The sequence below is a fragment of the Lytechinus pictus genome, unplaced genomic scaffold, assembly GCF_037042905.1.
Source record: "Lytechinus pictus isolate F3 Inbred unplaced genomic scaffold, Lp3.0 scaffold_121, whole genome shotgun sequence".
In the NCBI taxonomy this organism is placed as follows: domain Eukaryota; kingdom Metazoa; phylum Echinodermata; class Echinoidea; order Temnopleuroida; family Toxopneustidae; genus Lytechinus; species Lytechinus pictus.
The window spans coordinates 50,579-66,015 of NW_026974241.1; the positions used below are offsets into that span (position 1 = coordinate 50,579).

A 15,437-nucleotide genomic window follows, 5' to 3' on the forward strand; every position below is an offset into this window, starting at 1 on the left:
TTATATATTATTTCCTGATATTTCCTCTAATACAAACATGTTGATTGTAAATTTTGTTTGTCCATATTCATTCTCACTCCAACATGAGTAAACACCTGTCATGTTTTCAGTAATGTTATCAATGAAAAGAGCATGGTTGGGAAGAATAGATACCCCTTCTGGAAAGGTGTCTTCCATAGAGAGAGGTTGCCGCCCACGATATGTCACTGACTAGTGAATTAAGTAGGATGTGACAAATCACAGTTTTAACTTTTTAAACAACTTTTCTTTAATTGTTTAAACAGTTTAAACAATAGTTGTTACAGTGATGGGCTTAAACAACGTACTTAAAATATTAAACAGCGTTTTTACAGTGTTGGGCGAGGTAGCTCGATCATTGTTTCACCAATAAATGAAATTAGAGTGTGATCCAGTCCCGAGCACCTCTGTAGTCACATGTCCAAAATATATGCAACAAATTTAACAACTTTGATAAGTTTTAGGCCAGGAATAGTTCTTTTAAATACAAAGAGAAAAGAGGTAAAATTCGAAAAAAAAATATCTACACACTGTTTCTCCATTTGAAAAAAAATTAATGATTTTGTTGTACCTTTTTTATCCATTAACAGAATGATGTTCCCGCCAAATATCATCGAGGCAACATTCAGGACTGTAAGTCAATAATCAATCAATCAACCGATCGATTGAATTGATTGTTTGATTGTTTGATTCACATTCATTTCTTCATTCACTCATTGCGTTTTTATGCAATTTTGTTTATTTAAATCTTTTGTTTATTCTGTTAATTTATTCCCTTCATTTCTCTATTCGTTCAGTTATTTTTATTTTCAACTGCATTATATTTACCTACATTTCTTTAGGTCAATAATATAGTGGAAAAAATTATCACGTACTCTCGATAAAGTGTGATTAATTGGTATGCTTAATTGTCTTGTTTAAAATGGTCGCTCGCATTTCTGCTTACTTCTTTGCTTATGATTACTACTTTTTTGTGTGGAGATTTTATGAATAAAAAAAAGAAATGAATATAATAAACCTCTATGAATCAATTTGTCTATGGCGAGACCTCACTACTAAAAACGCTAATAATTTGATACAAGTCAACTCAAGGTAGCAAATATTGACTCAGTGTCATTTGATCAGTTTCCATTTTTCTTTCTTCTTTGTAGGTCAGATTTCCCTTGACTTTGCCTATCATTTTTAAAACAAATATTTCGGGGGGGGGCGGGTGCTCAGTGCAGTAATGAGCCAAACATTTTGAGGGGGCAGATATGGATATATGGTGGATGGAGCAAAAGTTCTAGAATGATGAAAGTGCGAGGGAGCAATATTTTGTTAACCAAAATATTATTTTTTGATAGATTTCGACATAATATCCAGAAATCAATATAATATGTCACTTTTTCCCTTTCCATCTATTCTCATTTTTTTTAGACGGGGGAAACTTTTTAGGGGCCATGGCCCCCAACCCCCCCCCCCCCCACACCATATGTGCGCCAGTGGGTTACCCATTAAAAAATCGTAACAATATTGCAATAGATATAATTAATAATGCTTGAATTAATTTTCATATATCTTTATCTACCCGTCTATTTGAATGAATGACACAACAAGCCCATGAGCGCAAATATAACTTTGAATTTGACGTGTCTAAGCGGCTGGAATATATACATGTAACTACGATATGACATGTAAATCCAAAATATCTGAATCAATAAATGGCAAAGAAATACATCGGATATGAATTTGATCCGAGTTAATGGCATGGATCATATTCCATAAAATAGTAATCCAAAAAGGAGCAAGATAGTATTATGTCCATGCAAGTTAAGGGCAAATAAGAGTACATGTGTCCTGGGTATTTGCTAATCCAATTATAAGTTGATTGATTATCTGCTAGGTTGTTGATTGGGAAGTTCATCCTGACGAAAGTTTCTACAAAAAAATACCGGAAAAGGTTTGAGGAAAATCCATTAAAAATTAACAAAATTATCAGGATCATGTTTTTTTTATTTGTGACGTCATATACGAGCAGATGCCCAATATGTTATGTATTGTAAAATACATAGATTTCATATTTTTAGTAGTTCATGACGACTATTTTTTTTTACTTTCAAGAGCGGTATTTTGTTTCTGTTGATACACTTGAAGGTACAATAAAACCTATTTTCAATTTTGAAAAGAAAATTACATTTCATTGATGTTTTTTATTCACGATACATTGGAAGCTGTTTGCAGATGACGTCACAGATAAACAAATTGAAATTCTATTAACTTTTAAAATCTTTGATGGATTTTCTCAAACCTTCATCAATAGGCCTGTATTTTATATTTTTGGAGGGGTAATGTTTGCGATAAAATTTAGTTATGGAGAACTTCCTCCCATTTTACTCAATGCCAATTTTTGTGCTCTACGTAAACAAGAATCAACAAGTTATAAGAGTGAAAAGGTGAAGTAAAGGAAGAAAAAAGAAGAAGGAAGAGGGAAATAAAAAAAAGAATATCAAGAAAATGCAACATGAAAATAACGAAAAGTACAAGAAGAAAAGGGAAATAGAACAAAGAAATTACATAAGAAGGGCAAATAAAAGCGAAAGAAAATACTGGATGATAATTGAAACAAAAGAGAAAAGAAAAATAGGAAAAGGGTACATTAAAGGAAGAAAATAATACTTCGATTTTAAGAAAATTAACAATGTATTCATGATAGTATTGCTTCCCTCCTAATTTTAACTTTGTCAGTTCTTATCTAACAGCTGGCAGTTCTTGAAATAACTACAATTATGATTAATATCGCTAATAATGCTTTATATTTTAGTTTAGATATATATGTTTTAATACCCTGAATCTATTTTGAGATGATGAAATTGTGACATGTTCGATCGAATTATGATGAAGTATCAACATTTAGAATCAACTATTAAAGTATGTCCCTATGTAAAAGAATGAATAGAACAAAATGATTTGTACAAAGACGTTAGACTTTATCGATACTCCACAGGAAACGTGTGTTACAAGACAATTAAATATGAGTAATTTTGAGTAAATAATGAGTAATTAATTAGTAGCGGACATGTCTTTAATTAACCCGGTAAAAACCTACCACATTATTTCTAGCAAGAAAAAGACAAACTGATTAAAATATCGGGGAAACTCGCGATTGAATTATTTTGGCGAACAGGTTTGCTCAGAAACGATTATGACAGGAAATGTGTGTTTTAAACCGAATCTACTTTTAGCTGTTTTTAGCTCATGGCCCTGGGAAGGTTTTTCAAGATTTTTCTTGGCGTAGTAGTACGTGTGTTATACGCCATAGGGAATCAGGTTGATATGCTAAATTGCAGTTTTGTCCAGAATCACCTCCTTTTCAAATTACGTTCAATTCCAAATCAAACTTTTAAGTCTCCAAATTGCGCGTTATTGGCTGCTGTAGGATGGTGGGAGGTTTTTTTCAAGGGCAAATACACAATTTTATTATAAATCTCATTCTATTTTATTTCATGTTTTGAGGGGGAGGGGTAACAGCTCTCCGAAACCCCTATTCTCCTGACCTGAGCAATATATCCCCCAATTTGTTTATTTTTAGTACAAGACACGGCAGATTACAGAGGTTGTCGAAGCGACGATGATGCCGATGATGACACAGACCACAGACATGATGACGGACTCGATGACCACGGACATGATGAATACCACGGGGATGATGAACTCGACAACGATGACGGGTCCCATCACCATCGTGTATTCGAGTGGGGGTTATGAGTACAAGTCCAATATCCTGGGCCTGGTCGTGTTCTCCTGCGTGTTTGGTGCTGTACTCGGGCGTCTTGGTGAGAAGGGGGTACCCTTCAAGGCCGTGGTCGAGTCCATCATGGAATGCGTCATGGTCATCGTCGGCTATATCATCTGGTAAGTGATCACAGTTGTGATCTATCGTCATGTACAGTGGCGGATCCAGCTATAGAATCCAGCAAAATTATGCAGACACCTATTTTGTTTCTATATGTACCATTGTTTTCTTTCATTCAGTTGGCATCTCAACAATTCGTTTACGTCATGCCATAGGACTTTACGTTATCACCATATCATATTAATGGGAAAAGATGATCCAAGATATTTCAGAGGATAAAACAAATGAGCTAAGTTTATAGTACTGAAATTATACATGTATATTTCTTAAAGTCAATTTTAATCCATTTGCCAATATCTAGGATCATTATTTTCACTGTCTAAAGATGAAAATTTTAATTCGTTAATCGTATACAGGCATCTCCTTCAAGGTGCAAAAATATACACTTTTTAAAGTCCGTCTTGGCATTTTAGTAATCACTTCGCAGACGTTTTCTATAACGCAGAGAATCTATTGTCAAAAGCCCTTCAATGACAAACAGCCTTTGTCGAAAATCGGTGAATCAAAACATCAGTGTCGTCCTGGACTCTGAAAAAACGACATCTTTGCATTTTTTAGTCTAGTCCGAAATCTTAAGAAGAGGTGCTGTCTCGGTTCACCAACTTTCGACAAAAACCTCTCAGCTGTCCATTGCGATTTGACGGGCATTTTCAATAGATTCTCAACGTTGCAGAAAGCGTCTGCAAAGTGAGTGCTAAAAAACGTTAATGTCTTAGTTGTCGATAGTTGAATAATCATACATTCAAACTTCGTTCTTTGGTTATCTCCTGTGGGTGTATTTTCATATATTTTTCTGTAGATTATCTCCTACAAGGTTTAAGTAACAAAATATATACAGTACTTTGTAAAAATCCTTCTTTTTTTCTTTTGTCGGTGTCAAGATTCATCATGTTGATAGCAGTTACTCTTAAACTTCTTTCTTTAGGTTATCCCCCATTGGAGTATTCTTCCTGGTCCTTGGTAAGATCCTCAGTATGGATGATTGGGCCTTGGTCTTCCAACAAATCGGGATGTACTCCGCCACTGTCATCCTGGGTCTTCTCATCCATGGGTTTATTATTCTACCGCTCCTCTACCTCATCTTCACCCGGTCCAACCCCTTCACCTTCCTCAAGGGTGTGGCCCCAGCCATGGTGACGGCCTTTGCCACCGCATCAAGGTAAGATCGTCCTCAGGGTTTTCACTCAAGCGAGTCATCGCTCAACGACGTACGGAGGATTCCAGAACTGAGTAAATGTATTGATAATACTCGTTAAATGACATAGAACAGCTCGGGGTCTTTGCCCCCCAAAATGATCATTCTGAACAGTAGTTTTGTCGTAAGTTTCAGATCTGACGAAAAATATATTGTTTGTCCAAGAATCAAGGCCTGAACTGCTATTTTGATTCACCAATTTTCGACAAAGACTTCTTTGTTGCTCTTTGTCGTGACGGGCAATACATTTTCTCTGTTCTCGAATCCTCCTTACGTCGCTATGCGAACTTTACAAAATTACGACGGGATCCTTTCTGACACCGGGGCTCCTAACCATGTTAACACAAAGTTTGCGAAGGATATGAAAGAACACTTCTGATTGGTTCCTGTTTAATGTTTTGAACAAAATGCGCATGTGACATTGATCTCAATTGGCCATTGCAATTTAACGATTGATTGTAAGCCAAGGTATCACAGAGCTTCCCCCTACTGATGGAAAGAAACACATTTTTCCACAGTGTGTTCACATTGTAGAACACAATGTAAGATCATCTTCATACTGTTTAATTTTCAACAACTGTGTGAATCACATACTCTACTATGCCAACACACTGAGCATCCACACCATATAGGTAGCCGCAGTGTGAAATTCCTTTTACACTGCTAAATTTGACCATTTAACTGTGTGAATAATATTTTCACATTGTCCACTATGTGAACACACTGTGTGACACTGTGTTATGTGTAACAGGGTTAGTAGGTCTGTGAACAATTCAACAACATGGACCAACCATATCAAATAATTCTTCTGAGCATACCGGAACCCTACCGCATTCCTTATTCATGATTTTCATGAGATTATTCGGACAAAATCATGGGTGGTTTTTTTTTTCTGTGAGAAAAACGCAACTATACAAACCAATAGAAAATATGCCCATTATATACAGTTTCGACATAAACGGAGGAGGGGGAGTTCGGAAGTGTATGTGTGACTTTGTTTCGAATGTCCTCAGGTTCGATATTTAGTAAAATCGAATCCGGTCTGAGAAAGACTCTAAAATTGATTTCAGAGCCCTGATAAAAAGCATGTCATTGCTAAACTAAGTAAGAAGATTGTGCCAAATAGCCATCTATAGTATAAAATGTGTAATTCCGAGTGTTATGGAGCTGGTTATTCATTTCAAGTGATGACGTCTGTCCCTGCACATTTTGGAAGCAAAAGACTTCACAAAACAGAATGTCTTTGTTAAACACACAGTAAATTTTTTTTTAAGTTTGCTAATGAAGTTTTGACGTTGCTGGCTCTTCAAATGTGCTAATTAAATTTAGTCTGTCGAAAACGTTTATAAGACCGGAGTTTATTAATATGAAATTTACTATTTGAAAATGAGTGAATGAAATCGGTAAACTGGGCGTAAATATATAAGTCTATTCTATTCTATTCTATTCTATTGACCTGCTGCTTTTATTAATTCTCAAAGTATGGTGGCGTGATGACTTTTAGGTGGCTGATCACGGTAGGAACTGGTTGGTTGATAGGGTCAATATTTACTTGTTGGAAATCCACGCCTTTGAAAGAGAGAACATAAATAAGTCGTAACAAATATATAGGTCAAAGTAGATTGACAGGTGCAATATCTGGGGTTATATTCTATTTTGTGTCATCATGGTCATCTAATTATCAAAAACAAACTTTTTTTGTTGTCAGAGAGCTGTCGTCCCAAACGATGATTATTCCGTCAAAACGCAACCTTATAAAGTCGACAAACCGTGAATGCTCGGAATACATTGCGGTTTTTCACCTTCCTTTATTTACACAATTGCAGTAAAAACAGATCCAGTACATTTTTATACGATATCCAAGGTTCATTCCTAATAAACGAACTATTTATTTATATAGCATCTCCGAGCCCACTGGATTCTGAAATACCTCACTAAGCACGGGGAAGCAAGGAAAGGGTTAAACAATAATGTATTTACATACAGTACTACAAGGCTGTATTAATTTTGATTTTACTGTCAAAATGGAATCTTTGTTTGCTGGTTAATATTATCTGGTTGTATGATCGTGACACTTAGGAAAATCCCTGCCCCTCTCTTTATTAGGGAGATTTCGCAACACTACGCAGACGTTTTCTAGAACGCTGGGAATCTATTGTCCAAAGCCCTTCATGGCATAACCTTTGTCGAAAATTGGTGAATCAAAACAGCAGTGTCGTCCTGGACTCTTGACAAACGACACATTTGCAATTTTTCGTCAGCTCCGAATCTCAAGACGATCTGCTGTCTCGGTCCACCAATTTTCGACAAAGACCTTTCAGCTGTCCATTGTGATATGACAGCCATTTTCAATAGACTTAAACATGTTGTAGAATTCGCCCCTCTTGCAATTGCGAAAACTTAATTGCTACTTACACTTCTACCTGCACCAATTCGCCTATATCTCTTTCTCACTCTCTTCTTTCTTTGTCCTCTATTCTTCACTATTTGGTATTATGATTGTCTTACTTTTTGTCCTTCATTGGTTATAATGTTTAATATTTTATGTAGCATTTTTTATTGTCTTCTGTTCTCTTCATCATTTTGCATACCAGCTTGTTTCAACGGTTCCATGACATTTGCTCCTCCACACACTAATCGAAAGACCAACTTCAACACTGGATTTAACACTATACCCTATCCTAAACCTAACCCTAAACCTAACATAAACCCCTACTGCAACACTAAACCCAACTCTATATCTTAGACGAAATAAAGCCCGGAGCAATTGTCGCTGGAGCAAATGTCGTGTCACCTGTTTGTTTCAACATGTACTAAGTTGAAACAAGTCTCAAAGGATTGCCTTTCATACAAGCATACAGCTTTTCTTTTCTTTTTTTACTTACTTTTGACAAAGTATTATAGCTACGTGCGAATTTTTCTTTTCTTCTACTTTGTTATCAATTTACGATTGACCTACTTTGGGATATATTTGACTTTGTTATGTTACTCGGTTAAGTGAACGTGAAATTATTAATACAAATACCAGAAGCGGATCTAGAGGGGGGGTTGGTGGGTTGCAACCCCCCCCAAAAAAAAAATCCGGGGACCATTTTTTTTAATCTTATCTTTTTTTTAAAACTTGTAATTTTATTTTATTCTATTTTATGCAAGAAAACGCCATTTTCACACACAGATTTTCAAAAATTTTCCCTACTGTGGGAGGGGGGACACCCCCCTCCCACACCCTCCCCCCTCGCTCGCTCTGCTCGCTTGGACTCGGTCGCTACGCTCCCTCGCATACCACCCCAACCCCCCCCTTTATAAAAAGCTGGATCCGCCCCTGAATACAGGTAACCACACCTCCATTTTGAATTACAAAGCAAGATTTAAGATGTCATCATTTTGCTCAACACCACAATGGCCGATGTTGTTATGAATGCAAATATACTGATATACTGCTTTTTAAAGTCCAGATGTAAAAAAAAAATCTGAAGAAATATCAGGAAATAATTGACTTAAGTAATAATGTCAGTCAAATAACAAAGGAGGCTATATAAGTTACAGAAACCGAACAATTAATGTAATTTTCCATCTTTCTCGCTTCCCTTATTGAAAATCGTAGGGGGTGATTACTATAAAAATAGTATATGTATATGTGTATATATCCCTTTATTTCTTTGTCTCTTTTCTCCCGTATAGCTCGGCCACTCTACCCGTAACCATCACAAGTCTTGAGAACAATAATAAGATTGATAAAAGAGTCACTCGTTTCGTACTTCCCATTGGTGCAACCATTAACATGGACGGAACAGCCCTCTACGAAGCCGTGGCAGCCATCTTCATTGCCCAGGTCAACGACTACAGCCTCGACGCCGTCGACGTCATCGTCATCAGGTACGGAAGGGAATGTTCTCATTGGTCAATTTTGAAACCTATGTGCGATGAGCTCGGTAACATAAAGCATAATGATCGATCGTACGTGAGATTTATACGATTAATCACAGAAAAAAGATCTGTGCAATAAATCGATTGAATCAACCCTCCATTTAATTCCGCTTTTTTATGCTTTACGTTCATGTTCTTTCAACTTTATTTAAACAAAAACAATAAATAAAAAAACATACATCCGAAATACATAAAGCGTGAAACAACGACAAATAACTTCACTGCAAACAAATGTTCAGATTTTCTGACAAAATCTTTATACATTTTCCTTGAGAGTTTGAAGGGCTCTGAAGTCGATATGTATCTTGTAAAATATAACGGTATTAATGTTACTGTAAGCGTATTTTCGAATTGAATGCAAAATTGTGGGATCAAACACAATCCATTTGGTTTAAGCATTTTTGTTCCGATCAGCAAACGATTATCGTTGGTGAATATGGATGAATTATACAGAGTAACTATAAGCTTGTAGGGATCGCTGTGAAAGTGCATGCATTACCAACTGATCTATGAATCAAAAGTGCTGAATATTCTTTGAAATTAAATGATCCTGTAAAAAAAGAAAGGACAATCCAATGTTGTAAGAATGATTGATAGATTTGAGGGGCGTCCTTTTCAAGCCTTTGTGCTTATGACTGTTCCCTCCCATGCAATGATTGTTTATTGTTATTTTACCATGAGATATTGTCAATATATTTTTCTGTTGTACGATTTATTTTTGCATGGAAATAAAGAATCAATCAATCAATCAATTTGTTCAATTTGAAAAAAAGTGTATTGGGTATATTATCAGCACGCGAATCGATTTACTCATCACTGCTCATTGAGTGTACGTGGACAATAAGAGATCAACGACATACACATCTTGGAATTGTCTTCACTCTAAAACAATATTTGGGGAAAATGCTCCGTGAGGGTAATTATGTGTCCAACCAACATTGCGCATTTCTTTTGGGCATTTTTATATATCAAGTGTGATGAAGATTCGGCCCATTCTAACGTTATTACTGCTTATTTTTTAACCTTACTGCACAATATGCTTCCCACATTGGGTGAAATACTGCCCAAAATTGGTTGGACACATAATTACCCTCGTTCTGGTTAAAATTTTACCCAATATGTTTTTACAGTGTTGAACGCGTTTGGGATCTGCAGCTGGCGAACTCCGTTTACGCGTATTCCTATATCCTCTGAGGGAGGGCGCTATGAGATTATTGCGTCACAGACAAGGGTTTATATTCTTGGAATAATTTGTTCTTTCTCCCACAGTATCACAGCTACCCTTGCTAGTGTCGGGGCAGCAGGCGTGCCACAAGCCGGTCTCGTAACCTTAGTAATCGTCCTCAACGCAGTGGGTCTACCAGCCGATGACATCACTCTTATCCTCGTCATTGATTGGTTTCTGTAAGTGACGTCATTTCGATTTATATTCTCCTTTGTGTGCATTAGGTAGAAATAATCAAAACAAAAATCTTAAACTTTGGATGGTGTCTTTTGCTTTCAGAATTCAGATGAATCAGATATTTGTAAGAGTGTTTTATTTTACATTATTGTTTAACAGAAACATTTTAAATAACTTATACACTTGTTCGTTTTTATTGTGATGCTGATATGGATCCTTAACAACCAAAATATGAGTTCAAATCAAATTATCAAACAGATTCTGTATAAAAAAAAATGTGCCTGCTCAATTTACCAATAACCACTTTAATTGGGATACCGCTCCCTCTACTTCAGTTATTCGATCCCTTGGTTCGTTTTAAAGTCCCTTGTCTCCTTATGTATGAATGTAATTGATTTGAAATAAAATATTGGGAAAGTTAAGTTACCATGTCCTTATTCGGCCTCTTTTCCACAGGGACCGTGTCCGTACCACAGTCAACGTAGAGGGCGACTCGTTCGGTTGCGGCATAATTTACAAGTACACCAAACCTGACTTTGACCGCATCGACCAAGAGAATATGGAGAAAGCATTGACGAACGGTTACCACAACGAGAAGAAAACCCCCATTGATATGCTGGATGGTAACATCTCCGGAGACGACACACGCTTGTAAACCGACATCCCGCCGACATCGATTTCGAGTTCAAAGACCAATTGGTGCAAACCATTCTACTTTCTACATTCTACATTCTAGTTTCGTAGGCCTTCTTTGAAAACGCAATGCATTTCAGAATGCTCTAGTGGGCGGAAATCCTAGGGGGACAGGGGGACGCGTCCCCCCTACCCCAAATAGCAGGGGGACACAATATCAAATGTCCCCCTACTATTTTTAGTCTTTTATGATGGAAAGAATTACATCATTCAAAATCGAAATAAAACATGCATTTTTTTTGCTTGTCAAATTTATTTTGGTCGAAATGACCTTACATTGGGGTATTAACCTTTTTTTTCCAGCCCTTGGTCCCTCTACCTTTGGGGAGAGATTTCCGCCCTTGGCTCTCATACGAAAGCAAAAGCATTCTACTATTTGATTTTAACTTCTAAGGCAATATCACTTCTCATCTTTCGACAGGTAACGAATGGAGCTCAAATTTTTGTTGTTACGTAATGACCACTTTCAGTTGCTCAATAGGAAATTAGAATACGAGGCCTTTGAAAACACGAGAACCGCACAAAATGTTACTGTTTTCATAATTTAGACATAAATTTCAAAGTAATGTCTAAATCTTCGAGAAGCAAATGTAGTCTACGCAATATCGAATCTAAAAATGTTTACTCAGAATTTTCCTGTATTATAATTTTTTGAAGCATATTGTATTTCTTTATTTTTTCACGGTTAATCGTATAAAGTTTTGCTGTGCTTTGTTTTATTATAATCGCATAATGTAATTTGATATTACCTACAAATTGATATCAAGCATTTTATGCATTATTTTTCTGTTACCCAGTGACCACCCCTCTCTCCCCTCTCTTTCTCCCTCTCTCTTTCTCTTCCAAACATGAGTGCATTTTTCCAAAGAGAGCATTACGCACATGATAAAATCCAGAACTTTATTTCATTTAAATACTGAATTACTTTATCGCCTGTAATGCTTTAACTTTTCATGCTTTTCAACAGGTTAATTACTAAAAAAATTGAATCTTCTTTTGTGAACCATGGTCACCTACATCCTTTTTATCGTTTATGTCTTTCATTTTTGTTTCATATTGTATATATATATTATACTATAACGATGAGTATATTTGTATATTTTAGTACTTTCGTATAGTTTTATCGCAGCTTGCTATATACATATTTCGCAATTTACTCCAAATCTCTATGTAGGGTTGTTTTTCAGCCTAAAAGGGATGGTCCAGGCTGAAAGTATTCATAGCTTAATAAATAGAGTAGAATTCACTGAGCAAAATGCTGAAAATTTCATCGAAATCGGATAACAAATAACAAAGTTATTGAATTTTAAAGTTTAGCAATATTTTGTGAAAACAGTCGTCATGAATATTCATTACGTGGGTTGATGATGTCACATCTCCACTTATTATTTTGTATTTTATTATATGAAATTAGGTTTATTCAATTTTTTTCCTCCAAGAACTAGAAAAATTGGATTGACAACTGATTTAGTGCATTAGATATTTATTGCTGCAACTTATTTCATTATAAGGGAGATATATTATTCACACAAGTATGAATTAATGAAAAAATATGATTTTATGTAATAACATAAGAAAACAGAAAGTGGAGATGTGACATCATCAGCCCACCTAATGAATATTCATGACGACTGTTTTCACAATATATTGCTAAACTTTAAACTTCAATAACTTTATTATTTGTTATCCGATTTTGATGAAATTTTTTGGCATTTTGCTCAGTGAATTCTACTCTATGTATTAAGATATAAATATTTTCAGCCCGGACCATCCCTTTAATAGCACAACTCAAAATGCTACTCTGGTGAAAAATCCCCCCCCCCCAAAAAAAAAAAAGTAATCTGAGGTTAATTTACACTTTGAAATATCCCACAATTTTAACATGATGCTGCTGCAATATTGTGAACTCTTATTTCTGTTATTACCAGATTAAGAATTCTTACCAAAAAAATTTGACACCGAGATCAATAAGGTGTCAAAATAATATCTAAATGTCGCCCTCATTTTCATTTAGATTTTGTTACGTATGTAATCGAACTATTTACAAGTCTGCTATATGCTTGGCAACCAAGACATCTGAAAAATTCGTGCACTTCCTCATTGGTAAAACCTAAAACACATAAAGGAGTATATTTTTGGCAGGGGCGGACCCGGACCCGCAAGGGGAGAGGTAAATGCCCCTATGATCTAAAAATCATAGGAAAGGGAGCGATAGAGATTGAAAAGGAAAGGCAAAATATAGGTTTAGATATTTCAATACCACTTTGTATGATAAAATTGACCGTATTGCCCCTTAATCAAAATATCTTGGGACTGCCCCTTTTTTCGGGGGGGGGGGTTGGAGGGGGTTTTGTCATTTCAATCTGTAATTTCCTGGTTCTCTCTTCTCTTGGCAATACTCCTGTGCACAAGACTTGTAAACAGATTTTGAATGATCATTGAATAAAAAATTACTAAGGTCATCTCGGGAATGTGACGTCAAAAATCATAGTTCTTGTAAGCTTTGTACATATTAAAACCTTTGTAATATGTTTATACGTTTTTTTTCTATCCAATTAATGTAATTAATTATCATGATTGCTATCCTATGATATTACCCTCTCTATTGATTTGTAAGCCTTTGTGCAGGATTATGTTTTAAAGTTTAAGAGGGTTCATACTGAATATTAATTATGTTATTATAATTACTCTACTGTATAATGAGCTTAGAAAGTATTAAGCGTTATTATAAATGGAACGATTATTTTCATTATTAAGTATGGATAATTTTAAATGTCTGTATAAAAAGAAATGTTTTTGTTTTGTTATTATTGGCGTGGTTGTGGTTGTTAATTTGGGTGATGTTGTTGATGTTGTTGTTAATCTCCTAATGAGGTAGAATTGCTGACTCCCAGCAGAATATTGGTTGCCATCACAAGAACATCTCTATGAAATGAAAAGATCCTGGTCGAATCGTTACATAAAATCAATATTTAACTGGAAAATAGATCAACATTGCACTTCATCAGTACGACAGTACACCAGACGGTGGCCTGTACTGTTTCCAGAAGAAGAAGAAGAAGAGTACGGCGAAATACAATAATTTGAAAGGGAAAATATAACACAACACTACTGAATAAACAAACCGATGTTCAGCATGACCAAAATTGACATTTCATCTTTTCTCTTTGAAGTTTAAACACATTTAAATGTAGGACGAAGTTCACCAGTATCACGAATGCTGCACAAATAAGCGATATTTCAAACTTTTCATCGTGTCAATATATGCATTTACACACAAAAAATAGGAGTCTTTTCCCCCGCCTGCAAAACGAAATTTAGTATGCAATCAAACGAATGGCCAATATTTCATTCCCCCTCCAAATTGTGCTCAATTCAAATAGATATACATAATTCAAACAGCATGAACTGGAGATAGTTTCTTCATTGACATTCAACAATCTTTACGGGAATACAAAAAATGGTTGAGACTAGCGAAAAATAACTCCTAGATATACATAAAAGTAGACGAAAGAGCATTAAAGGGGAATCCAACCCAAATAAAAATTTGTTTTTATAAGGAAAAGAAAAATCAGACGAGTTGATAGGTGAAAGTTTGAACAATATTGGACAAACGACAAGAAAGTTATGAATTTTTAAAAGTTGTAAATATTGGTAATCACTATACCCATGGAGACTTCAAATTGGCCGCATATGGGATGTCATAGTGATGTATGGCAAGGACTACTCTTCCATGTACTCCAATACATACTATGGCTAAAATTTTATTTTTCCCAAAAAGTTTTATTTCAAATTATATTGTTATTTCATGAAGACATGAAACAATATACTACCTTGGTTATAATTAGATTACTGCCCCAGGGGAATGGGTACTTAGGAGAAAACCACAAATCCCTGATAATAAAGTAAAGTTGTCCTTGCCCCTTGTCATAATTTACTGACCCAGTTGCCAATTTGAAATCTACATAGTATTAGTGATCTCAATTTTAATGCAGCTATAACTTTCTTATTGCTTGTCCGATTTCTTTCAAACTTTCACCATTCTGTTTTATTTATTTATTTCCTTCCCAACACAACATTTTATGGCCAAGGCTGGATTCCCCTTTAAGTTGACAATGGCTCATGAACAATATTCCTAAATTATTAGATTATGCACGAATATAGATGCAAACGCTCATGCAGGAAGGTTATTTAAATTTGCATTAAATAGGCGTGTTTATTTATTTTTTTTTCATTTACAAACTGAAATGCGAAAGGTCTTTCGCACTGTAAGTGTTCATCAAACCTATATAAGAAAATTACGATATCAC

At 35.5% G+C, this 15,437-nt stretch overlaps 1 protein-coding gene across 2 annotated transcripts; it reads left to right on the forward strand.

Moving 5' to 3' along the window:
* The first annotated feature begins 613 nt into the window (after window positions 1–613).
* On the forward strand, window positions 614–13,909 carry LOC135158762 (excitatory amino acid transporter 1-like). Of its 2 annotated transcripts, XR_010297524.1 has the most exons (7): window positions 614–651; window positions 3,587–3,909; window positions 4,836–5,069; window positions 8,787–8,981; window positions 10,302–10,436; window positions 10,891–12,483; window positions 12,734–13,908. XR_010297524.1 is itself a non-coding variant. In XM_064115481.1 (6 exons), exons 2-6 carry the CDS (start codon window positions 3,626–3,628, stop codon window positions 11,087–11,089), a joined length of 1,047 nt encoding a protein of 348 aa, XP_063971551.1. In that variant the 5' UTR covers window positions 614–651; window positions 3,587–3,625; the 3' UTR covers window positions 11,090–13,909. The 2 variants fall into 2 exon arrangements, 1 of the variants encoding a protein (XP_063971551.1); XM_064115481.1 differs by having other exon boundaries at window positions 10,891–13,909.
* Window positions 13,910–15,437: the final 1,528 nt, after the last annotated feature.

What these genes read in the sequence shown, in the direction of transcription:
- LOC135158762 (XM_064115481.1), top strand. Translation starts at nt 3,626, where the DNA reads ATGATGCCGATGATGACACAGACCACAGACATGATGACGGACTCGATG. An exon ending in ATCGTCGGCTATATCATCTG is followed by an intron (nt 3,910 to 4,835) that starts GTAAGTGATCAC and finishes TTCTTTCTTTAG; the next exon opens with GTTATCCCCCATTGGAGTAT. An exon ending in GCCTTTGCCACCGCATCAAG is followed by an intron (nt 5,070 to 8,786) that starts GTAAGATCGTCC and finishes TCTCCCGTATAG; the next exon opens with CTCGGCCACTCTACCCGTAA.